Genomic DNA, 26,416 nt, shown 5'->3' on the forward strand with positions numbered 1-26,416 from the left:
TCAACCAAATTTGCTATGAATTTAATTTCACTGTTCAGACGACACGTGAGACATGGTTTCACGACAGTGTTGTAATGTAACAAAGTACAAATACTTTGTTACTGCACTTAAATAGAAAATTCATGTATCTGTACTTTGTTATTTATATTTCTAGCAACTTTTTCTTTTAGGCGATAACACTTTTTTGTATACTTAACGTCTAAAATTCAAGTTCATTTTATATCAGACAATGACTTTTGATACTTAAGTACAGTGGTGGAGGTGTTCGGCATTATCCTCCCTTCCACAGGAGGGCGCTATGGCTCTGCACTGAGTGAATGGACGTGTACAGTATAGTACAGCATCTTCCCCTGAGGATATTTTGACACATATCAATATCACGTCGGCCTGTGAGGTCTCAGAGGGAAACATGGGTGGAGCTGCCGCTACATACTGCACACACATACACACACGCACACACTGTACATAAACAGAACGACAGCAGATAGATAGTGATACCGAAGTTGAGGAGTTCAGGTTTGTCATGATACTACACTGACACCACCACTTATCATGTTCATGACAACGTAACGACTTTGGTCCTGACGTAGAAACTTTTTCCTGGGAAACACGCAAACATAATCCCAATAATCTGAAGACGCTTTGGAACTTCCAAAATCTATTTATAATTCCAAAATCTACTTATAATTATAATTCCAAATTCTACTTACAATTCCAAAATCTCTTTATAATTCCAAAATCTACTTACAGTTCCAAAATCTACTTATAATTTCATTTCAAAATATACTAATAGTTCCAAAATCTACTTATAATTCCAAATCTACTTATAATTCCAAAATCTACTTATAGTTCCAAAATCTACTTATAATTTCAAAATATACTAATAGTTCCAAAATCTACTTATAATTCCAAAATCTACTTATAATTTCAAAATATACTAATAGTTCCAAAATCTACTTAGAATTTCAAAATATACTAATAATTCCAAAATCTACTTGTAGTTCCAAAATCTATTTATAATTCCAAAATATACTAACAGTTCCAAAATCTACTTATAATTTCAGAATCTACTTATAATTCCAAAATCTACTTATAGTTCCAAAATCAACTTATAATTTCAAAATATACTAATAGTTCCAAAATCTACTTAGAATTCCAAAATCTACTTATAGTTCCAAAATCTATTTATAATTCCAAAATATACGAATAGTTCCAAAATATACTTATAATTCCAAAATGTACTAACTAAAACAAAAATGAAATACAAAATCAAAAATACACAAATTGCAAATAAAATATCAATTTAATCGTTCAAAAATATTGTAATTTATTTATTTATTATGTGTTGGACAACAGCTCAATGGACCGGAAGTACACAAATGAGTCGCAGCAAACATTAAATCAAAAAGTGTATTTTCAAATGAATAAAAAACAACATTTTGGAACGATTAAATCGATATTTTAATTTGTGTATTTTGATTTTTGTTTTGCTCGATTCATAAAGTGTTGTTGACACAAATCTAATTCCATGCTCGTCGCCCTCACGTCGCACTCCATAAACCACGTTTTGTCCCTTTTTCTTTGACAGAGGAGGACGGAGGGAGGGAGGGGGGAGAGGGGGTGGTGGATGTAGCACATTGTAAACTTTACTCACTGTACAACACCCAGCACGATTGTATTTCAGAGGCAGACTTTGTGTTTGAACTGCTCCTGCAATTAGCAGAGGATAGACTTACAGTTCACCTGCTGCACAATGGAGGCACCGGCCCCATCGTACAAACCCCTGTTCACGTCCTGCCCCTCTCCATCTGTCTCTCCTCTGGGACTCCGTCTGTCTGTCTGTGTGTACATGTATTTATATCTTTGTGAGGACATTTTGACCTTGCAGAGACACTTTGTCTGTTTCAGACCTGGTTTTAGGGCTAGGGTTACAGTTGGATTTAAATTAGGATTAGGCACCAATGCTGCTTTTCTACTATACTTTCTACTATACTATTCCTGCAAGGTTCCAAGTGACCTGAGCCCATAGTAAAATGTGACTTTAACAGACTGCTGGACACTGATTCGTCAGTTCCAAAATCTTCTTCTGATTTATAAGAAGATTTTGGAATTATGAGTAGATTTTGGAATTATAGGTAGATTTTGGAATTATGAGTAGATTTTGGAAGATTTTGGAATTATGAGTAGATTTTGGAATTATAGGTAGATTTTGGAATTATAAATAGATTTTGGACAAACAGGACAGTGGATGAGTGCAAACAACAAACAAACGTGGAGGTGTGTAAGGAAGGAAGGAAGGAAGACGTGACTGTAAACAGATCACACACATATATAGGCTGCCAGTCTAATCCGGACACATCCGGACAGAGTGACGGCTAGTATGGGTGGACAGAGTCCTGTAAGGAGACACTGAGACTGAGGAGGGACAGATAAGGATAGAGAGTGTGGGGGGGAGAGGTGGTGTAAGAGGAGAGGTGGGGATGGCGGGGATGGCGGTGCAGGCGACTGAAACAAGACGACGAGCACAGTGTGTGAGTGTGTGTGAGTCTGAGTCCGTTTCACAAACTTGACAATCACACACCGACACGTAATAAGAATAAGAATCTAAACATATACACACACACACACACAGAGAGAGTGAGGGAGGCAGACTGCCAGGAGACGCAAACACAGCGCAGCGCCAGTCTGCATTCTGCACCCATTCAAACCTGTTCCTCATTAGACATTAAACAGAATTACCAAAGTGAGTCCTTCACTAATGAGGGCTTTGCAGCTCAGATGCTCACAATATTCTCTCTCTCGCTCTCTCCCTCTCTCTCCCGCCCAAACCGTTTTCCCGAAGGTTAACATTCCATACGCTAATTTCAGTTTTCACGCAGGAAGGACTTGTAGACGCATGTGTTGTTTGTTTGTCAGAGCTGCTGCTGTGTGTCAGTACAAGCCAGGCATGTGTGTATATATATGTGTGTGTATACTTAACAAGTGTGTGTGTGTGTGTGTGTGTCCAGACCCCGTCACTCATTCTCCCTGACCCTTTTTAATAAGCTGTGAAATTACATTTCAGGCTCGAGGTGTAGCTTCTGCTACACCTGTGTCTGTCTCAGGCGGACATACGGACAGGACAGGAGGTGACACGTCCATCAGAGAGTCTTAACTCACCTTTGACCCTGGCCCCCCTCAGCTCTTTGCCACCACGGCTGGCGGCTGTTGCTGCCGTGGCTGCGTTTTCCAGGAGGCGTCGCCTAATTGGGTCAGATTGCAGAGAAAAGAGCATTACGCCTGAAATTGGAAACATATGCACATTATACACCTCAGTGTGTGTGTGTGTGAGAGTTACAGGTATTACTCATGTTGTGGGGACCAAAATCTGTCAACACCAGAGGTCTCAAACATGGGGCCCACGTCATTAACATCACGTTATAACGTGTTATTACAGGCTTTCTCTCACAAATCAATCAGATTTTTATGCAGTATGTTCCCATTTAAGTTTGGTAAGAATTGATCCACTGATGTCACAAAAGTTTTAAATTCTCAAAAAATCCCTATCTTTAATAATGGGCAAAACTGTAATATATCATGCTGATCTAATCTAATCCAGATCACAGATTTGGCATCTGAAGGTTGCTTTTTCGCCAAAAAATGTACTTTTTTTTCCACTTGACTGGCCCCTCCCTGACCAGACTACCAGACTAGATGCTCATTGACCTACAAACTTGTTGTGCAACCACAACTGAATCTGCCGTCACATCAACATCACAGAGGTGCATGTAATTCCGAGCAATCTTACTTTTTTCTGACTGATTGGACTATTGCAAATAGAGTATAAATGGGCCTTAAAGAAATTAATTAGAAAGAGATTTGGCATCTGGGACGCATCGTGACACCCCTTTCAGAATTCTTTCTGTTTTCCTGCTCCTGGACGTTGTCCATTAGGATAAATGAGTGCTTTGATGACAACGTCTTAGGTCACAACGTCCACACGGAAACAGGCTTAGGTGACTACGCATTACTTTTCATTGAGTTTCCACTAGAATAGTACCTAGTATCAGGTACTTTTTTACCTCTGGTAGGATCAGCTGAGGCGATACTATGCATGACATCGCCAGACTGCCGGCCACCAATTGGTGAGTGCCGTCACAGGAAGAGACGTCTGACACAAGAATCAAGGCTGAACCATGCTGATCTGTAGATTGGTTAAAAAGACTTAACAATCCTAAAAATGTGAATTAATTTCCAACAATTACCAGGGAAATGTCTAAAATCAAGGAGTCTGGTGTATGTACATATTTTTAATTGACTGATTCTAATGATTCAGTTCCACAGAAAACAACTGCTTTACAAGTCACCAGTCACTTGTTTGTGTGTCGCGTGTAGTGACACACAAGTGACGGCAGTTTCATTTCATGCAGCCGTGCAGTGATGACTCCGCCCCACGTTGAGTAGATACTACTTTGTAGTGGAAAACCAACCTAAACCTAAAGGTGGAAAAGTGGAAAAGTCAATGTAACTGTCCTCTGAAGTCATGGAAACCCGACTCTGTCTGTGTGGGCAATAGCTTTCACTGGAGAACGGTGAGGGGGTTTTGGGGTTTTTTGGAGGCAGAGGAAGAGGTGAATGATGAAAATGTAAAACAAACCAGGTGGAGAAAGTGAGAGAGTGTGTGAGGATGATGATGAAGGGGTGACGGCAGGCACCTCGGGGGAGGTCATGGCTCGGTAATTGACGCCCTGACTCGGTGGCTCTGCTGTGGACGGACAGACAGACAGACAGACAGCCACAGCGTGACAGCTCCGCTCAGCTCAGCTATTTGCAATAATTGCAGTAATAGCTACCTCCCAATTACGCTCTGATCCGTGTTTCAGATGAAGGAGGATGTCCAAACGTTGATGTGAGATGATGATGATGATGATGATGATGATGGTTCAGGGTGTGGGAAAGATTTCATCAGCGGAGGTCGGAGGTAACAGACATCTGGAAACACATCAGTGTTTTTTTATAAATCGCAATATGAGACGTCAGGATCCAGAGAGTTGGACAGAGTAAAGGTGATATCACAGTATTTGACACACAGCGAGTGAGTGAGATATTTTTTTTTGCCAGAAGGCTTTTGAAAAATTCCACATGTACAAAGCAAGGTGGTGCCTTACAACAATTTTTCTTTTCTTTTATGCGGCTTAAATAATTGTCCTGGAAATCTGTGCGGGCCATGCAAGGAAAAAAAGAAAAGAAAGAAAAGACAAATCCCTAAAGAGAATGTTTGTGCTCGCTGACAGTGACTCAACTTTTTAGTGACGCAAGGATTTAGAAAATCTTTTAATGTGACTGTGACAGTGATTGCAGCACGACATCTGATGTGTGTGTGTGTGGTGGAGAGAGAGCAAGAGGTCAACAGGCTGTGAAAGCCGGCGTTTTGCTGCGTCCCTGCCCCCTCAATCGTCGTCTTTATTTGACCGCCACTCTCGTCTTGGCCGCTGCCGCCGCCGCCGCCGCTCATCTAACAACTTTCTCCTGCTCTCTGTTCTCCCGGCTCAGTCGAACTCTCACCGATGCTCCCTCAGGCGGAAATATCTAAGTGCACGCAGGACAAGTTCAGACAAAGACGCGAGAGGTAGAGAGAAAGGTGGGAGGGTTGACAGGATTCCAAGTGACTGACACTAAATGCCGAGAGGGAGGAATGCCGCGAGGGAGACTTCTGTGTGTGTGTGTGTTGGAAACATTTATGGTAAATAGAATCAGGCAGAGGATTCTGCGAAGTATAATTCTTCTGCTGCTACTGTAATTTGAAAAACAATTGGGAATGACAGCGTGTGCGTGGTTTTTTTGGAGACGAGTGCAGGTAAATGTGGGCACTGACAGTGTTAAATGTCTCCGTCCCTCAGTGAAGACGGCACTTTAGTCCACCTGTCTGTGCAGAAGTGACCCGTTTAGCGTTTGAAAAACCCCTCTTTTCATGACCCCCTGCTCTGTTTCCGTGTCTTCTCTCCTCTCTCGGTCCCTATCTTCTCTCCCATCCCCAAACTCTTTCATGAGCAGTCTCTCAGGGGCAGGGTTGTAACACAAACCTCCCCTCTTTTGTCTCCATTCTTCTCCTTATCCTTTCATCTTTTTAAACATTCAGGGGGGAAAAAGGGGTTTTGGTGAGATGGAAACCACGACTTGGTAAAGGGAAGAAAGAGATCGCATGTGAGAGAGTGGGGAGAGAGGGAGGTGGCAGACAGGGACGGGGGGGAGGCAGAGTCTCCCCTCACTGCTCATCCGCCAATTTATGGCTTCTCTCTTTCAACAAGGCCATTCAAGGTGGTGAGGCTCAGTGGTTGTGCTTTCTCGTTGGGTCAATAGCACTGAACCCTCAGTCTGGTCTGTGTGGGGACGACTTATCTGCTCCAAGGACCCGTTGAACTGTCTGTCGGCCTGTGTGTGTCATAGACGCCCATTGTGTCTCGTCCGGGCCTTTAGCCGAGTTTCTCCTCCTAAAGGACCTGTGAGTGGACGGACAGAGCAGCCAGTCACCGTCTCCTGTTTCCACCCTTTCAACTGTACAGGGGATAAAAATCAGGGTTTCAGCCTGAGACACAAACGGAGATGTTAGGCTCTTAACAAAAGGCTTAAGGAATATGTCCACCTGTTTAGCCCGCATTTATACTTGGTCTAGAAAGTGAAGTTTGCAAACTTCTCACTCTCCCACACCAAAGCCCATAGAGAAAATCAGTGATCGTTGCTCACGGGGACACAGGAGCTGCCGGTCGACTGCTGCCTCTTGTGGTCACTTTGTGTCACTGAGGTAAATCTGAATGAAGGATTTTCAAACCCAAACTCACAGAATAAGACATTTGAACGTACTGACGGAGGCAGCAGTGGATCGACAACTCCTGTTTGTTGTGATGTAAAAATCACTGATTTTCTCTATGGAGTTTGGTGTGAGCGAGTGCGACCTTCACGTTCCAGTGAGAAAAGGCTCTGTAACATATTCTTATGATAGATTTTATCAGACGAGCCTCTTGTCACCCAGCCCAACCTACGTACTGTAATCAGAAAAAATTTACTATCATAATTGAATCATTGAACCATCATAACAAATCAGCATTTGACTGTGAACACGGATCAAAGTTAAACATGTGAAACATCTGAGTGCGTTCAAGGGCGAGTTAAGACAAGGTTCAAAAGTTTAAATCCCACACTTTTACCCACAGGTGACATCGTCACAAGTCATTAAATCACAGAACAAACCACGGAAACCTGGACACATTCAGTGGCCAAATACATGAATAGGTTCCTTGTTATGTTGTCTGTTTCTAAGCGTTATTGAACATTGAAAAAGAGATGCAGGAAAACTGTAAATGTAGGAATTTATAGGCATTTCTTTTGGTAAGGCTGCACCAATTTATCGATTATTATTGGATTATTGCATTGCCAGCTACATGTGTTTTATTGATATTTATTCTGCTACTGAAGTTTGATTTGAGTGTTTTTGGATTTGGGACCTGGACCTCGTTGAAGTTGTACCCCACAGCTTCTGCTGATTTGGAAGGTCTGTTGCAGTGCGTGTGTATGTGTGTGTGTGTGTGAGAGAGAGAGCGAGAGCGTCGGTTAAACGGTGGTCTTATTTATTTTTAAGGTATATATATTTAAGATATTTATATTTAACAAAATAAAGTTACAGTTTATTTAATAAAATATTTTTCTGCATTTTAGGGAAGAAAGTACTTATTAAACAACATCATCATGTTGAAAATGTGTTAATTAATTGATTAATTGATTAGTTGTTTGATTAATAATCAATATATTATATTCATCCTCTTTTAAATGTGCTTACTTTGTAAGATGGAGTATCTGCGATTATTAATCGATCACTAATTAATTTGGCAACTATTTCGGTAATCATGTGTGTGAATTTTCAGCTTCATAATTGTGAATATTTTCTGGTTTCATGCTCCATATAAACAAAGAAATCATCAAACTGAATCATTTTGGTTTGTGGACAAAAACCTCATAATTTCCTGGTTTGACAAACACCGATCAGCATTTTTCTGACATTTCACGCCCCAAACAAGACCTCGATGAATCCATTTTGTGAATAATCGGTAGTTGCAGCCCTCATATATACATATAAACAAAAAGAAAGAGAAGAAAACATTAACACTGCTGCTTCACAGGTTTGAACGTGCTGGACCATTTTCGGAGTTGGCATGTTCTCCACGAGCCTGATTTTCTCCCACTTCTCCAATTTCTTTCAAACATTCCAAGACACGCAGGTTACTTAAACCATCACAGGGGTTTAAAAACAAAAAAACTCCCCGAAGGGTCTGAATGAGAGCGTCTCTCATCCGGTTCATACCACGACCCTCACAGGTTAAAAGCTATGGATGGACGTGCATCAACACACACACGATACACAGTCATGGGAAATATGCCAGTGTTTTTTTTTTTTTTGGTTTAGGTATTTTGCCCCCGTCAGTAAAGTACAGTAGAATGTCAAAAATCCAATAAAAAAAATACTCTGGGTGGCAGTATTACGAGAAACTTGGACCTGCACCAAAAACCAATAATTGTCTCCGCCTGCAGCGCCAATAAATATTTTCTCTTTTTGCAAGTGGTTCTCGGTTTCCTGTGTATATATATAAACAATAAACACACATTAGTGTAAAAGGGATAGTTCGGGTTGGTTTAAGACATACTGACACCATAGAGCTGACACTTAAAGGTCCAGTGTGTAGAATTTGTTGGATATTAAATGTTATGAATTGTCCTTGTGAATTACTCCCCAAACTAAAGCCCTACTTTTATCGTTAATAGCACTTCTTTCGTAATTTCTTTGTCGCACACATAGTAATGTTTAATTTTTATGTACTACCAGACATGTTTGCGTTTCTGACTTGTCAACTGGAACGCCAGGAACTGGGATTGACGTCTCCCAGTTCTGATTTCCAACGTAAATGGAAGGCAGCGTTTGTGAGTTTTGATGCTAAATGGAGGCTACATATATTCTCCCCACTTCACCAATAAATGTCAAATTCTAACACCATTAAAGGCACTTTTCTGTGTTGCCTGGTCAAACCACCTTCCTTACACCAACGCCCACAGAGAAAATTGACGTTTTAAGCTTCCAGGGACTCAGCAGCTGCCAGTATACTGATGCCTCTCTCCGGATATTTGTACCTCAGAGGTAAATGTAAACAAACGGATTTCAAATACCAAAGTCAGTTACTGATAGAGGCAGCAGTGGATCAACAACTCCTGTATGTTGCGATGTAAATTCGCAATTTTCTCTGTGGGCTTTGGTGTGGGAGTGTCTGGTTTGCAAATCGACGCAAACTTCAGTTACCTGGTTGCCGAAAAATGTTGCCTAACAAAAAGAGGAAGCAACAAACATACAGTCAAGTTATCGTAGAGTTTAGCTGGGGTTGATTTTATGTGATGAGCTATTTGTTAAGTGGGGAAAAAAAACAAGTCTTTCTTTTTTCTTTAACATTCACAGCACCAAGAACTACAGTGATCCGTAACGTTAAATAATCCATAAAATGGCCATTATTGCTACACTTGTAGTTTAACATATGGGGTCGTTTGGGGATAAAGTAATAACACATGGGTATGGATATAATGCTCTGTAAATTTAAATAAGAAGGTACGGAAGGTTTATTTAGCCTGTTCCTAGTTTGAATGAATATTTTCAGTGTTTGTAATCCATTCTGTGGATGTTCAAACAGCCATTAGTTAAACATACAGTGTAATGTGTCCCTTCAGTGTAGAATAGACATCACAGCCAGTGAGGTCATCCAAATCATCCCGTTAAAGGGCCCTTGTACAAAAACACCTTACCTTATCTGCCAAATAGCCAGGAAAGTGAGCGCACACCGAAAATATCTGGCACAAGCAAACAGGAAGCGATCTGTCTGAAAGCGGACCCTGATTTGGCATTAAAACCCACAGTGACATCCTCCTGGTTGATTGTGCCAAACAGGATTAAGTTGCACCCTTGCACTTGCAGACTAAGACACCGGACAAATCACGAAACATCCTGCTTCACTACAGCTTGTTTGTAATAATTAGCGCTGTTACCAGACCATAGCGTCACAGATACGTGGAGCCGTGCCAACAATATGTTGCAGGTAATTAATCACATTGGTTTCTTGGGAAGTGTGGGGTGGCGATGAAAGGAAAAATTCTAAACAAATTAAAAAAAAAAACAGGGTTTGCATGTCAGACCCACAAAGTCTGCTCCGACTTGTCCTCAGTGTAAAGCAGAACGAGCATCACTCACTCAGTCTTTATGGATTTAACAAGATTTGATCATTCGTGGAGACAAATTCTTCACTGATTCCGTAGTACTTTTATTTTGGTACTTGATAGTTTTATTTGGAGAAATCCCAGAAATTATCAAACTATGATCTAACTAACCCTCATCATTAGAGTTTTTAGATCAGCTGGTGTTTCCAAAACCTGGAAATGACGATGTCTTCTTTTGTCCAAAAACTAAAATTGTTTTGTTTTGTTTTGAAGACTTGTTTCTGTTTTATGGAGCAAAGGAACACGAAAATGGTCATATTTAACCCTTCTGTTACCATGTGTACTTCTCATTACCGTAACTCCTAGACCGTTTGTAAAATCTAGAATAGAATAGAAAATTCAAAAACTATGGACTGGCGATCTGTCCAGGGTGTGACCCTGATAGAAGATGGATGGATGGACACCGGAAAGCAGAGAAATATAGCTTTGCGCCCCACTTACTTGTCATTACGGCAGTCCCTCACAGCTTCTGCGGAACGACCTTCCAATCACACGTTTGTGACGTCAGCTTCTCAGTACCATAATTCCTAAACGTTTGAATAACTGCCAGACACAGAAAAAGAAAGTTATCTTGGGAAAAAGGGGCAGAAGAACTTGCTCATTGAGCGCGCTCTTTCACTCAAAACCTGTGCACGCATTCACAGCATTCATGTGCGTTCCTGCGCCTTCGTGGAACAAGTACTTGAAAGCGTGAACCTATTTTCAGACTTTCCCCAGCAACAAGAAATGCTATCTATTTTCTGATTGGCTGATAGGTTGCTAATTGAAGACAGCTGTATGAATAAACTAAGCATAGCAATTTGCCTTCGCATCATCGATTCACAGATTACTAATTTATGTGCGATGAGTTTTATCACTTCTCAGCGTGAGAAATGTCACACGTGGCGTGAAATACAATGCAATAATACACGCGCATTTTTTGTTATTTCCACATGTCAATGATTAGATCACAGTAGCCACGAACACAACAAATTACAGCAAGGAAATCAGCACGGTATTGACACTGACGCGCAAAATTGAGGACCGCTAGGCTAAAAGCGGCCATACATAGTAAGTGTAGCTGGGCAAGAAATGCGGTAGTTGATTTTTGTAATACAGTAACCACAGAAGGGGAACGCTAAGAAGAAACTGGTGCACATTTATATTCATATTTGATTAATCTTTCGATTATTTTTTCGATTAATGGAGTAATCGTTTGGTCCATAAAATATCAGAAAATGTTATCAATGTTTGTCAAACCTGGAAATAAAGAGGTTCTCAGAGGTCTTCGTTTTCTCCACAAACCAAAATGATTCACTGGTGATGATTTCTTTGAGATCTGGAGCAAAGAAATTAAGTAAAGATTCACATTTAAGAAGCTGAAACAATCAATCAATCTTGTTTTAATCATGAAAAAAGCTTCAAACGGATCCATCGATTATCAAAATGGTTGACGATTCATTTAATAATCGATTAATCGAGTAATTGTTTCAGCTCTACTGCGAAGCAACATGCTCACGGATAAAAATCGAACACATAATAAATACGACAGAGTTTAACAGTAAAAGTAGCAGCGTCGGCCATTTTAAAATCCCATGTAGGTTTGTGACTTCAAACTACAAACAAACGCACCATTATTTCAATATTAATACTGTGTAAGCCGAGCTAGCTACTTTAGGGCACATTTTTTACTTTTTAATTGGACAACTTTTTTACATTTATATACAATTAAAGAGTTAAAATACATTTGAATAAACACGTGAAGCTGCTGCTGCTGTAGTAGTCGTAGTAGTTTTTAAATATACTTAACCTCATGAGGTAATCAAATATTCAGCAGCTTCTCTTTGCGCTTCCCCGGGGAAATCGGAGTCGTTAGCATGTGAAGCTAGCGGGAGCGGGCGAGCGAAGGAGTAACTGCGCCGGATCTAGCCATTTTTGCCTTTAAAAATAAAAGCCCCGCTGGGAGTCGTTACTCGCCACCCGTGCTGACTTGTGGCAAAAGGGTTTTTATTTTGAAAACACCCCCAGCGGACGTTGCACTTGGAAGTAGTGCTGACTTCACGGCTTATCCGACTTTTACGCGTTTCAGGCGGAGTTGAGGATCTTAAAACATTTGGCCAAACTTCTTCACCTCTCCACTTCTCCGCGCACATATTTTGGACCGAGACACCTTTGTCCCCCCCTCCCTGTCCCGACACGGAGGAGTAATATCTAAATGGGATTTGTACGTTTAAAGACACGTTTTTATTTTTAAAAAACCTGTCTGGACCTTGTCTTTTCCTTCTTTTTGGCCGTTTGGTCCGTGAAGTGCTCACAGGACAGGAGACCGTTTTTGCTTGCTTTTATTTTACTTTACTTTTTATTTAACTTCTTTTTCGTCGTTTTTTTTGGTGAACGTGGAGGGACTCATGCGATGTCACGGAGCTAAAGAGACGAGTCCATGTCTGTGACACGTTCTGTGGCGAGCGTGAGAAAGTGTTTTTTGAGTTAATTTGTTTAAACCAGTTGAGCAACTGGCGACAGGACTCTATAATCAATGTGGTGTCAGCTGGAAGGACGCGGGGTCCGGATCTCACCTAAACGGTAAATGTAGGCCCCGAACTACACACCGTGCACTATTACTAACATGTACACACTAATACACATGTTTTTACATGTTTATCCATCTAATTATTCACTAAACAGCCTGCAGCAGTTACACAAAGCCAGTGAAAAACGTGTAAGGTTTATTTAGGTCATAATTTATGTCTTTGAACTCCTCACATATGTATTTACATTTACGAATGGCACGATGTGCGACATTAAAGCACATTGCGGTTATAAAAAACATGAAAGCACCCAGAATATTTGATTGTGATGGAATAATTGTGCAGAATATGGCAAATTACAATTGGTTTTCTCCTACATACAGTCCTGCTGATTTATATCACAGAATGTTCCGCCTGTTTACATTTTAATAATATATATATTAAAAATTTACGTCATATTATTTCGCATATAAAGCATTTTGAGCTTGATGTATTATATATTATATTGTTCCATGCTTACATGCACATTTAGTTAAATTCGTAAAAATGTTAATCAAATCAAATTTGTGTACATTGTTTAATCTAAAGTGCTTAAAATGACAATAAGTAAATCCCAAAAAATAATGATGTGCTTAAATTTTTCCTTCAGGATCCAATACATATTCAGTTTACTGTAACAGAGGAGGAAATAAGTAAGAAAAATACTTTTTACTTTGATATAAATCCCTCTTCAAACAGTTAATCTGCTACCAAATGAACTCAGTAATGGATTAAAATTGGATAATTTACTGCAGCCGTGGTGTGAATCCCATTAAAACTTCTCCACTGTGATCACACGATCCAGGTGAACTTTTTAGAACACGCCAGTCACACACTGTCATGTCGTTTTCCTTGGCAGTGATGTGGTTGTTGTGGCCTATTTCACATCATGTTTTCATTGGCCGTCAGTCAGGTGAGGTGAGAGCTATCAGGTAGATCAGACAGGTCGCCTTTTTAAAACATACCTGCAGCCAAGGCTTTTAATAGCAGACTGTCAACAGATGAGTCCCCAGCGACTGTGGGAGGCTTTTATCCTTTTTATTGAGCGAGTGCAACTAATGATTATTATCACAATCAGTTCATCTTTCCATTAGTAGGTGTTTGGTCCATAAAATGTCAGGGAAAACGGTTTCCCAAACCTGGAAATGATCACACATCTCGTTTAGTTTTCCAAGAACCAAAATTAATCTTAAATTTGAATGTTTTTAGGTTTTTTTTGCTATATGGAGCAAATAAACCAGAAAATGTTCACATTTAAGAAGCTGAGACGGCCAAGAACTCGAGTCGCATTTCATGTCTAATTTGATATTAGTGTGTGTACATCTGGACTGCGACAATCAATACTTGATAATTGATAAACCAGTTGAATATGTTCTGGTTTTCTTTGTTTTTATTTGTGGTCAAAACAAGTCAATGCTTAAACCTTTGGCTGGAGCTAAATTAATCAACAAATTGGGAAAACTATGAGCAGATTCATCAATAATTACAAAATGTTATTAAGCATTTTTATAATAATTTGCAGGCGACAGAGAAACGTGGAAGTGAAAATAATGAAATTATTTGTCGAGCGTGTCATCGACAAATCGTGTGATATGAGCGGTGTGTGTGCATTTGGTCGGCTTGTGTTTGTGTGCAAGAGAAAGCGAGATGAAGTGATTAGTGAGATAAGAGCCAAGGTTGTGGTGGAGGTGGAGGAGGAGGAGGAGGAGGAAGGCTGGTTCCTGCAGGCTGAACGTGGTACGAAACGATCACAGAGCTGGAATTAATGGGCTGTTTGCACAGCAGGGCATTGTAAACGAACACATGTGAGGCCAAAGCTTTTACAGCAGGAGGGAGGGAGGGATGAGAGGAAGGAAACGCAAACATTTACCTGTCCCGTGTGTTTTCCTGTCACATGGTGTTCTCGTTGTCACTCTTAATAATCACACTCATTTTGCGCATTTCCGACAGCTTAGTCAGAACCCAAGCTGTTATGAAATGAGGTACAAAAAAAACAAAAAAGACGTCCTGCAGTCATCTGGCCTCCAGACATCTCCTTACCTCCTTCACTCTCGAGGTTACAGGACTTCAAAGAAGGCGGGATTAGGACCTGACGTTGTGGCCAAGGGCCCTTCATGTCCCAACTGTCTCACGCACACACACACACAAACGCTTTAATGTATCTGTCAGATGGACGTGTGTGACATTAACCACACATGAGGGAGGGGATTACTTTGTTAACAGGTTAATAGCGCGGTAGCTAGTGCCAGGTGTGGAGCTGTTTTACTGCGTCTGTTTCCTCTGGGAGGATCTTTTGCCCGTTGGAATAGTCGGCCGTCTGCACCTGATCCCTTCCTCACTTCACTTCACACCGGCTAATCCTCTGGATTAAACTCTTAAAACTGTGGCGTGTAACTTTAAATGGTACTTTCACACCATTGTTAAACCAGGGAGCACCTTTTTTGTTTGTGTGTATGTCTTGAGAGTCTTTCGATCCCTATATCAGACTGACATAGTCTTTTGACACACCTTTTAATTTACTTAGGTCTATTAAGGGATCTGCTAAGGTGTTTTGCAGACAAGTCTGGCTAGAGCGACGTTTTAGCCTATGACGAAGTCTCAGAATCAAATGGATTCAATCACACACGGCGCTTGGCTGTTCAATCTGGTCAGAATGCGTCTCCGACCACCTCCCGAAGTGGTTTGGCAGATCGGATAACAATCCATCCTCGTGTGTATTTACACTCGTACTATCCTAATGGTCAGGCGCTATCCGATTACAATCCGATCACAGAAAACGCAGTTTAATGCCAGGTGTAAAGGTGGCCTTTCATTCTTGAGAGTCTTTCGATCCCGGTATCGACAGTGTTTTGACCACGTCTTCTAATTTACTTAAGGGATCTACTAAGGTTTTTGAACTAACCACTGAGCCATAACCGCCATTTTGAAAACGTAAAGCTCCAATGTAACACTTTCTCTCAATTTCACTCCGTCAGCAATTTGCAGACATGTCTGGGAAGAGCGCCCATTTTGGCCAACCACAGAATCTCAGAAAATAAGGAGTCAATCCCAAACAGTGCACTAGACACGGGCTTAATGTGACGACGTCAGAGAACCTACTTCCAGCTGTCATTTAGCCTGGGCAAGATGCGGCCTCTCGAGTTAGCGAGGCTAGGAAAAAGTCTTCTCGCTCTGCAGACACGTTTGGGAAGAGCTTCATTTTGGCCAACTACGGAATCTCTGAAAAACGTGAGTTAAAAAAAATGGCACGCTAGAGGCGGGCTTATCACGATGACGTCAGAGAAGCTACGTCTAGCTGCCACTAAAGAGCAGCTGTCTTTTGATTCAGCTGTCGTTTAGCCTGAGTGAGATGCAATCTCAGTGAGGCTAGGCAAAAGTCACCAGTCCTACGTAGCCATCGCTCCTAGAAAATGTTTGTTGACATGTTTTCAGTCGCTTGGCAAACGTCATCGGGATCATAGATAGTAGTAGGTAGTAGGGAGTAGTAGGTAGTAGTCGTAGTAGTAGTGGTGGTAGTCGTAGTTGGCTTTAAAATTTGGCTTTAGATTTTTACCGTAAATGCAAATTTGTTCCAAATATTAGTTATTGGCCACAATAACTAGTAATAATGTGTATCAATATTGGCTCCAGAAAAAACAATATCATTTGATGCCCTGTGCTGATTTTAGTCCGATTGTTGAATTTCCCAAAGTTGGACTATTTTTTGCCAGATAATGTGATTGGGAGTTGAGCAACTACCTTCAGTTTGGACCAGAGTTGGCCTCGCCCCCTGGCTCATATCTGGAAATAAAAGAAGAAGCAGTTACACAGAAGAAGAAGAATATGACAATAGTGACAAAAACATGGTGAAATTCAGACTTTGCTTCTTTTGTTGGACTGACAATAATCCAACTCTGCAAAGTCAAGTGGATATTTTGAAGTTTTGAAGTTCCTGGATGGGCAGCGAGACTCGGATTGACGCTTGGCGTGCTAACAATTTATTTCCTGGGTGCCAGACTTGAACTTGAGAAACACTTTTATTTTATGGTTTTTATTTTATGTGTTGTGTTCGAGAGCAAGAGCCTCAAAACGTTGTTGAGGAAGAAGGAAAACAAGGCTTTTAGAATGAGTTAGAAAATCAATTAAGAAGATTTTAAGGGCAGATAATTGGTTTTAAATCGACTAAACAAGCAAAACATCAAATAACGTTTTAAATAATATGCTTTAATTTAAATGTAAATGTAATGTAATTTTGGACTGTTCTATGAACAAAAGAAAATGTATGGAGAGAACCATTTGGACGTAAAGTCGTCTAATGTATAGATGAAGTCTTTAGTGACAGTTAAATATATATAATAGTAGGTACTTTCTTGCCCCTGTAGGCAAACTCTTCTTCATTGAGTTAAAAACACGTCAAGTATTCAGCGTGACAATACAAGCAGGGTTAATAACACATGTGACTGTTCAAACATATATACAGTAGATAAACAGCTTGTTTAATATTTGTATAATAAGCAGAAAAGGAAAAAAGTATTAAGTGGGAAGAAGAACAATAAGTCATACATTAAACAAATAGAAGCAGTAATAAACCAGAGGTTGTTTAAAAGAAGAAGAAAAATAGTTGAGAGCAAAGTGAAGAAGATCAGTTTCAAGCTGTCACTTAAAAATGTTCCTGATATCCTTCGGGAATGTCGGTGTGTTGCACAGTTACGCAGAACAGTTGGAACAAGTTGCAGGTTTTGATGCACAGCGGTGGGTCTGAAAGTGAAACAGCAGGGAATCTGAACCTGCAGGCCTGTTCTGATGCTTTAATACCAGTGCAGTCACTCAGTGATACAGCTGATACAGGTGACACGATATCATATCGTCAAGTTTGATTTAGCCAATGACAGTACAAATGAAGAGAAAAGAAATGTGTAATAATGGAACAAAAACATATTATTAACATTACAAGAAATCTTACTTAAATTACGCAAAAAGTTACTCAATGTAATGTTGAAAAATATGAGATACGTAACCAAATAAAGTAAAAATAAATGACTTATGTTACAAAATAGTGTAATGTTACAAAAACATGATTGATGGAAACATGTTACTGACATTATAAAAAATATTACTAGTTCAACCAGAAAGTTACAAAATGTTGCGATGTTGCCAAAACTTGTTGCTAACATTAAAAAAATATCAGTTATGTAACCAAAAAACGTTACAAGATGTTGAAATGTAAAAGAAAAAAAAAGCTTTAAAAAATGATTTTACTTATGTTACTCGAAAAGTTAGATAATGTAATGTTACAAAAACATGATTGATGGAAACATGTTACTAACATTATAAAGAAATTTTACTTTTGCAAAAACATAAAACTTAAAAATATTATTTATGCAACCAAGAAATTTACAAAATGTTGTAATGTTGCAAAAACATGATTGATTGAAACAGGTTAACACCATTATAAAAACTATTACAACAGAAAGTTACAAAAACTTTTATTTCACTAAAATAAAAAGCACCACTTTTCCAGAAAATGTTGCACACCTCAGTGAAGTTATGTATTTTTTATCACAATGTTCAGAGTCGCACCCACAGCGCCCTCTGCCAGACGATGTGGTAATGACTTCAGATGTTCTGATGAACTCGTAACTCGTATATTTTGAACAGGATTTATGTTTATGTCGGAACAGAAATCCCAAACCTTCAGATTATAAGCGATGACGTAGACGAGTTAAATCTGTTAGTTTAAGGATTTTTTTTACGCGCCGGTGTCCTGTGGTTTCCGTGTTTGACTCATGTGGAAGCCATGTGTCAAGTTACGGAGATTAAGATTAAGGTTTTTATTTGTTTTTAAAAACCTGTTGTATGTTTTAAAAAGAGAGGGACAGTGTTGGGATGTTTTTGGCTTTGGTTCAGCGGGTGGAGGAAACCGCGGCGGCGTGGCCCTCGTCTGGCCTGGCCGGGAGCTCAAATGATGCGTGTCATTGTAGCAAATGGAGCGCGGTGATGAAGAAGTGCTGCTGTTTCTGCTGCTGCTGTTTCTGCTGCTGCTGCTGCAGAAAGAAACCACTTAAGAGCGTGGGCCACACACACACACACACACAGGTAACACTGATCCTCCACATTCTTCATCCTGGACGTTGGCCCTGCTCCTCCTCGCCACAGCTGGCTCCTTTCAAACCACCTTCTCCTCCCCTTCAGCTCGACACTGTGTCGTTTAAACAGGGTGGGTTTGCCTTGGGGGGCCTTTAAGCTGAGACGGGGCCCCCCTGATTATGTTAGAACCACAAATTAGAACAGAATTTGTGAGAATCAGCTTTAAGGTGCTCTTTAAGGCTTTCTCTTCTTCTCCGTAATGTAGTACAAATACTTTGTTACTGTATTTTACTTAGTTATTAGTATTTCAAGCAACTTTTACTTTTACTCCACTACATTTCCTCTAACTCTCTTTGTTACTTGTTACTACCAAATAAAATCAGTCTGTATTTATATAGTGCTTTTCTAGTCTAACAGTTTTCACCCATTCACTCATTCACTCACTGCAACATGGGGTTAAGTGTCTTTGCTCAAGGACACATAGACGAGCAGAGCCAGGAATTGAACCCACAACCTTCCTGTTGAAAGACAACTCGCCCTAATGGTTTCCCAAAAAATAGCGGTTTTTTTTGTAGACAACCAAAATGCTATGTTTGGAGTTTGTTTGGTTTTCGTCCTTGCTTCCTTTCCTTGCTTCCTTTCCTTCTATCTCTGTTTCAGTAATTCTTCACATTATAATGTAAATAAAGCTTTATCACAGCACCCCATACAGGCCTGGCATATGTACTACAGCGTTTAGAGTCGTTTTGGAGGAGGGGGGGTGTTTCCAATCCATGAAAAATGATTACGCCTTTAAAGGTACAAGGATTTAACCCAGTGTCTCATCACTGTAACTCTTAGACTGAAAACTCAAAAACTATGGACTGGGTGTCCAAGGTGTGACCCCCACCCTTTGCCCCTATGCCAGCTGAGACCCCGCGTGACTCTCATGTGGAGGATAAAGCAGTTGAAGACGGACGGATGGACACTGGACAGCAGAAAATATACTTGTCTTTACGGTAGAACCTCAGGACTTCTGCGGGACCGAGAGTCCGATCACAGTGTCCACTCATGTGTGTCTCTGTTACTTTAATGTCTTTTTCTTCTTTTAAGTGGGAACACTCGTGTAGATTACTGGGGATAACTGCGACGAAACCAAGAAACTACTGTACGTCTGTGTCTTTACAGCGCTGCAACTCCCAATGATTTACATCAGCGGTTAATCTGACATGAAGAGATTATTTTTAGTCCTGAACATCTTCAAGAAAATGTTGATTTTTGTCCTCAAATGAAAAAGGTTCAGTTTTAAGTGTCTGTAACGCCCCCTGGTGGTTTGCGTGTGACGGTCGTCTTGTGCAGCTGCTTTTTACCTTTTTAAGCTGCTCGGCACCGACTTTGATGTGATTTACGTGACAAGCCGGCACTGTCAGCGCCCGAGGTGACGGATGTGTCGACCAATCCTTGTTGCTCTCGCGGCGGCGGCTTCACCGTGTCCTGGGTGTGGCTCAGGCTCCCTGAAGTCACTGAAGGGATTCTTTTTGTTTTGTTTTGTTTTGTTGCTCATTCACAGTCGCGCTCCCACACACACACACACACACACACACCTGTGCAGACAGAACAACCCCACGAGCAAACAAACACAAAAACACATCCACTCCTCCTCCTGTTTGCCCTGCATGTTCTGCTGCCAGGAGGAGCCTCGTGAAGCTGCATCACTCACATTCTCATCATTCCACCTATTTTAACACTCTCCAAGTGACCTCCTCCCTGCTTTCAGACAAATAAGCACGCTGATGGTTGACTGGAATATTTGTGCAGTTAGTCACAGGTGAACGTCGCTTCCACACGACTGACTCATAATGTTGTCATTGAAAAATACACCTGAGAAGTGTTTACACGTGTCTTGGCACCAGGGAGGGGCTTATGTTGACGCTACACGGCCAAGAAGAACGTTTATATATTCACACCATAAGTAATAAATCTGCTGGAGTAAATTATGTTCAATGGCATAGTGGAGAGGGGAAATTGGCATGTAACCAGAGGGTTGCAAGTTCAAATCCTGACAGGTCAAAAAGGGCTGGGGTACCTGTGAGCAAGGTGCCCAATTGCCATTTCTCAAGGGTGTCTAATGGGGATCGGGGCGCACGATACGAGTAGTTGTGTAGCGGCTTTTGTGGCCCCACCCCCCAAAAGAAATATAAATAATGTCGACATGTCCAGTGCGGAGTTTTGTAGCGATCGCTCAAAAACCCACCAAGTTTTGTGAAATTCGGTGCAACTACATCTGGGCGTGCTCCATCCACGTTTTCACCTGGGGGGGAGGGGCACTGTGCCAATATGGCATTATCGTCCACACGTGACCTCCATGCCAAATTTCAAGAGCGTTAAACCCCTTAAAAATTACTCCAAGGACATAGAGTCATATATATTTTTTAATAATATTAATTTCAGTTCTAGTTTTGTTAACTACAACAAAAAATAATGTTTTTATTATTATTTTTGTTTGATTATAGACAGGTGTTTTTGTCCATCAATAATCAATTACTGTTCATGTACACTCATTTAAGATGAGGGGACAATTTAAAGTGATAGTTCAGGTTCTTTAAAAAGTTCTAACATAATTGTCAGCCTGAGCTCTCAGTGAAAACACTGCTGCTGTGACTAAAAACACATTTGTGCCTCTTAAGAAAAAGAGACGTAATAAAATCCATGCCTGCTTAAAGGTCTGCAATATCTTAAAAACATGTTTCACGTCTTTATTTCACAAGGAAACTGAAGTTTGTGAAGCACTCACGCTCCCACAACCAAACTCCATAGAGTAAATCAGTGATTTTAGCTCGCAGGGACACAGGAGCTGCTGGTCCGCTGCTGGTCTACTGCTGCCACATGTGGTCACTTTGTGTCACTGAGGTCAATCAGAACAAAGGATTTTTAGATGCCGAATTCACAAAAACAACACACGTGAACTTCCTGTCGGAGGCAGCAGTAAGTTGACAACTCCTGTGTGCTGTGACGTAAAAATAAAAAATAATTACAGATTTTCTCAATGGGGTTTGGTGCGGGGGAAAGCAAGTGGTCTTTCAAAGTGACTCAAACCTAAATTTTCCAGAAAATAAATGGTGTTTAATCCACAGGTGAAATGGTGAAAATATTCTGATGATATTATAGACATAGACTTTTATTAGCTGAGCAACATGGTAGAAGATGAATGAATGATGTATGTCTTTGAAATGGCTGCGTGGTTGATATCGCTGTTGGTGTCGGTGGATAATCGAGGTTGGGGCTGTTGGTGATATCGAGGGAAACGCGCACTGTCCGTGACTTTTTAAAAAAAAACAGGATACGCGTCTTGTTTCTCTGCTGTATTCACTCCACTTAATCTGCCTCTAATCCTCTTTGGTTGCACATGGTTTAGATGTTCAGGTTGCGGCAGGCTGAATATTTACAGTAGTAAAAACTCCTCCAGTCCCCGGTGACAGATGTATTATGTCATGTTCCGGCACCACCTTTTAAAAAAGCCCAGGTGTGTTCATGTTAAATACCTGAAATAGACCTTGGCAATGCCGACGAGCTATGGTTCACCCACTGAACCACAGCTTCTTTTTTTAAAAAACAAAGAACAAAAAACATTCTTGGGTTCTTGTGTTTGAGTGCCTCGGCCGTTAAGATTCACATGCACCGGCGTTTGAAGGTTGTGCAAAACTCGGCCCACATGAAGAAGCAGTGGGTCGACCTCACTGCACCGGGTCCTGTTTTTCCACGATGTCTGCCAAGACTTTAAAGCCGTACCTCTGCGGTCATAAAGAGTGCGAGTCACTAGTAAAACCTCTCGGTTTACATTTTAAATGAGGTACGAGGTTCAACTGTACGAGCTGCAACTTTTAATTCCTCTGTGTCTTTTTTTTTCTTTTCGCTGCCAGCTGATACGTCCTGGGAGTGATGCACTGGCTTCCCCTGGTTGCCATGGTGATTGCCTCGGCCCTGCCCTTCCCTCACAACCCCGTGTCCAGGATCGCTGCGGCTGCGACGACGACGATAAAGCCTGGCTCCGACGACCGCAGAGAGGACCGCCGGGACCCGGCTGCGCGCCTCGCAGCTCCGCGCGTGGACTACGATTCTCGCGGAAATGCCTCGCAGACGGACTCGGCCGTCGGCCAGAAACCCGACAGACGAGACCTCCACGACCGCAACGACGACGTGAAATCCTCCGTACATGAAGAGACCGCCACGCTCAGAGTGGACAATCAAGGAAGTTACCGGTCGAAAAGCAACTCAGGCAGCGGCGGCAGAAGCGGCGTCAGTTTGGACGGGCGAACACTCAGGACCGAGGATATTTCCCAGGATAATTCTCCACCAAAGGACTACAAAGCTGACAGAAGCAGCAGGCAAGAGATCTCCGGCGTCATGGACTTTTACAAGAAGGACTCCACGGGCAGACCTTTGCAGGTTTCTGCAGCAGAAAACCACAACACTGCCAGTCCTGTTGCAACACTAAAGGCTCCGCATGGACCAGAACCAACTGTTCCTTCAGAGCAGCTGCGAGAGACATCAACGATCAGGACGGGGACTGAGCAGATGCCAGGGGCTGAGGAGAGCGCGACCCTGGAGGCAGGACCGGGTCTGGGCCCCGGACTCGACAGCCTCTTGGGAGACGAGATGTTTCTGGACGCACATCCACGAGTCCTCTTCTCGCCCTCGCTGTCTCCTCCAGAACACCCGCCTCTGCTGCTCATGCTGGAGTCCGGCCTGCTGGAGGAGGACGGCGGCGGGGAGGAGCAGGAGGACATGGACGGACACATCGAGGGTCACGGGGATCGGGCGATTGACAGGAGCACGACCCCGAGCTGGACCGACTCCTCCAGAGTCACCGCCAGCGAGGCCGCGCGCCCCGCTAGGCGGGACAAGCGCTCGCACTTGATGGACCGACGGCGAGGAGAGAAGTCCGTGTGCGAGTCGGAAAGTGTCTGGGTCACCGACAAGAGGTCCGCCATTGACTCCCGCGGCCGGCAGGTCACCGTCCTGGAGGAAATCCAGACCCAGACGGGACCGCTCAAACAGTTCTTCTACGAGACCCGCTGTCGCCAGGCCGAGCAGGAGAGTGGCACCAGCCGGGGGAGGGGTTCTGGCGCGGCGGCGGCGCCGAGATCCCCGGGAATGGGCCTCGCCGGGTCCGGCTGCTTTGGCGTGGACAAAAAACAGTGGCTGAGCGAGTGCAAGGCCAAGCAGTCGTTTGTGCGAGCGCTCACCAAAGACACCAACAACAGAACTGGGTGGAGATGGATCCGCATCGACTCGTCCTGCGTCTGCGTGCTGCTGTCCAGAGCCAATCAGGTGCCGGGGAGGGAGGTCCTGACTAGAACCGGGAGAGGCTGAGGGGGAGGAGGAGGAGGCATGAAGTAGAAAGTGACTCACAGCGGAGCAGCTGTCACATCTCACTGTGTGCACTTTCACTTTAAAATGATGGAAGTTATTCCCGCCTCGGCCCTGGACCCTCCCCCTCTGTCCCACATGACTTTTAATAAACAAACAAACGAGAAGACCTCAACACTAGATCTTAGAGAAAATTGTCATTTATAGAGATTCTACTTTTAAAACTGTTTTGTTTTTTGTATGATCTTTCATAACCTAAGTTATTTTTGATTAGTATGTAAGCATGTGTTCGTCTTTGATATTAATATATTCCTTTCTATATATATATATATATATATATATATGTATGTGTATATATATATATATGTAAAATATGACACCCGTATACCTTCATGTATGAAGCTATGTATAATATCTGTGTGTGTATTTATAGAAGAAGTGTCTGATGACGATGATAATTCCAGTCTCTGGTCCACTCGGGTTTGTGAGAGGAAGGAGCGCCACCTACTGAGGCTCCGAGTCACTGCTCCACACTGTAACTGTAATTAATGGATTCACCGTGAATGTGACGCGTGATCGGTTTTATTTGGGCAAAAAAACAACAACATGTTTTTGGTTTTTTTTCTAAATAATAATAATATGACACTAAAAAGAGCTAATTTAACTTTGACAAACATGGTAATAAAAGATATTCGTACTCTTTTGTACTCTGTTTTGTACAGATTAACATAAATACTGTATCGCACAAACGCACAACTGATGTATTTGTTTTTAAACTTGACATAAACAGTAAATTGCATGTATTTTTTTATTGCTTGTATTCTGCTACAAAAATGTTACAAGGAGTCACTGATGTTAAAAAAAAAAAACACACCAAAGCCCAAAATCAGCGATTTAACGTCACGGCACACAAGAGTTGTCGCCCCATCGCTGCCTCCGCCTCTAAGTTGCTTTTGAATTCCTTCATTCACATTTATTTAAGTCACCCAGACTTAACCGAACGAGGCGGCGGCGGCGGTCCAGCAGCTCCTGTGCCCGTGAGCTTAAAACCACGATTTTCTCAATGGGGTTTGGTTTGGTGTGTGAGAGTGAGCAAACTGAACTAACCTTTTCAGTGAGATAAAGATGTTAAAACATTTTTTTCTGTAACGTGTCTCTAAAGACTAAAATCAGGTGTGGTTTCGTGTTCAGTGGCTAAAACCTGTTTTGACTCGTTTCCCCCGACTGATGGCGGCCATGTTTTTCCGTGTGTCCGTGTCTCAGTTCTGGTTCCAGACGCTGGCAGCATTTGTGGAACACATGGCAAAGTCATGCAACCACACACACACACACACACACACAAAAAGACATAAAAGAAAACAAAACAATTTTAAATAAAAACAGCGATGCTTATTAACACATGAAAAAATAAATGTAGCAGCGTAGAATCACAAAATAACAATAAACAGAATAAATACATAAACAAGACTTCACCCCATTCATGCAACAAGCCTCTGGCGGCCCCTGTTGGTCATAGTGGCAAGTGCAATTGGGGAAGCACAGACAGACGGACAGAGCCACGGAAAACAATACTTGATTGAATACTTGATAAATAAATACTCACGGAAAAATGTATATCCACACGTGATTCCCAGTGTGTGTGGACCACGACCCCCTGGTGGGACATGAAGGTACTGCAGGTGGGTTTTTAGCGAGTTTCTTTAAATACAAAAAATACTAAAACAATTTTTTTGCATGTATGAATAATTAAGCTTAAATTAAACAATAATTGTAAAGGTTATTAAAAAAAAATTATTGAATGAGAAATTTAAAAGCAATTTAACTTCAAACAAGAGAAACTAAAAGTAGCTAAAAGGTTAAATATAAGAGGAAAAGAATCAAAAATGGACATAAAATGGATACGTTTTGTAAAAATGTGGTGTTTTCAAACGACACCTGCAGCCTTACATTGAAAACCTTTAACCTGAAACAACTTCACAACATCAAAACTAAACAAGTAAATAAAAAGTAAACACAATCACAGAAATGAACATATCAATATATAAAAGAGATAAATCACGAAAAAACAAAGTGACGGAAATAAATGGAGAAAGTGTTTTTGCTGAGATCAGCAGATCCACCTGGATCGCTGTATTTATTTATTTATTTTAAATCTTCAACATCACCACCAT

The 26,416-nt window shown here is 41.5% G+C and overlaps 1 protein-coding gene across 1 annotated transcript; it reads left to right on the forward strand.

Annotated features, from left to right (window-relative positions):
- Positions 1-12,365: 12,365 nt before the first annotated feature.
- On the forward strand, positions 12,366-25,044 carry LOC122784831. The gene is made up of 2 exons (XM_044050198.1): positions 12,366-12,846; positions 22,796-25,044. Exon 2 carries the CDS (start codon positions 22,815-22,817, stop codon positions 24,246-24,248), a length of 1,434 nt encoding a protein of 477 aa, XP_043906133.1. The 5' UTR covers positions 12,366-12,846; positions 22,796-22,814; the 3' UTR covers positions 24,249-25,044.
- The last annotated feature ends 1,372 nt before the right edge of the window (positions 25,045-26,416 follow it).

This window comes from Solea senegalensis, linkage group LG19 (assembly GCF_019176455.1).
Source record: "Solea senegalensis isolate Sse05_10M linkage group LG19, IFAPA_SoseM_1, whole genome shotgun sequence".
NCBI classification, from domain to species: Eukaryota; Metazoa; Chordata; class Actinopteri; order Pleuronectiformes; family Soleidae; genus Solea; species Solea senegalensis.

Excerpts from the sequence above, each read along its gene's own strand:
- LOC122784831 (XM_044050198.1), top strand. The coding sequence starts at position 22,815 with ATGCACTGGCTTCCCCTGGTTGCCATGGTGATTGCCTCGGCCCTGCCC.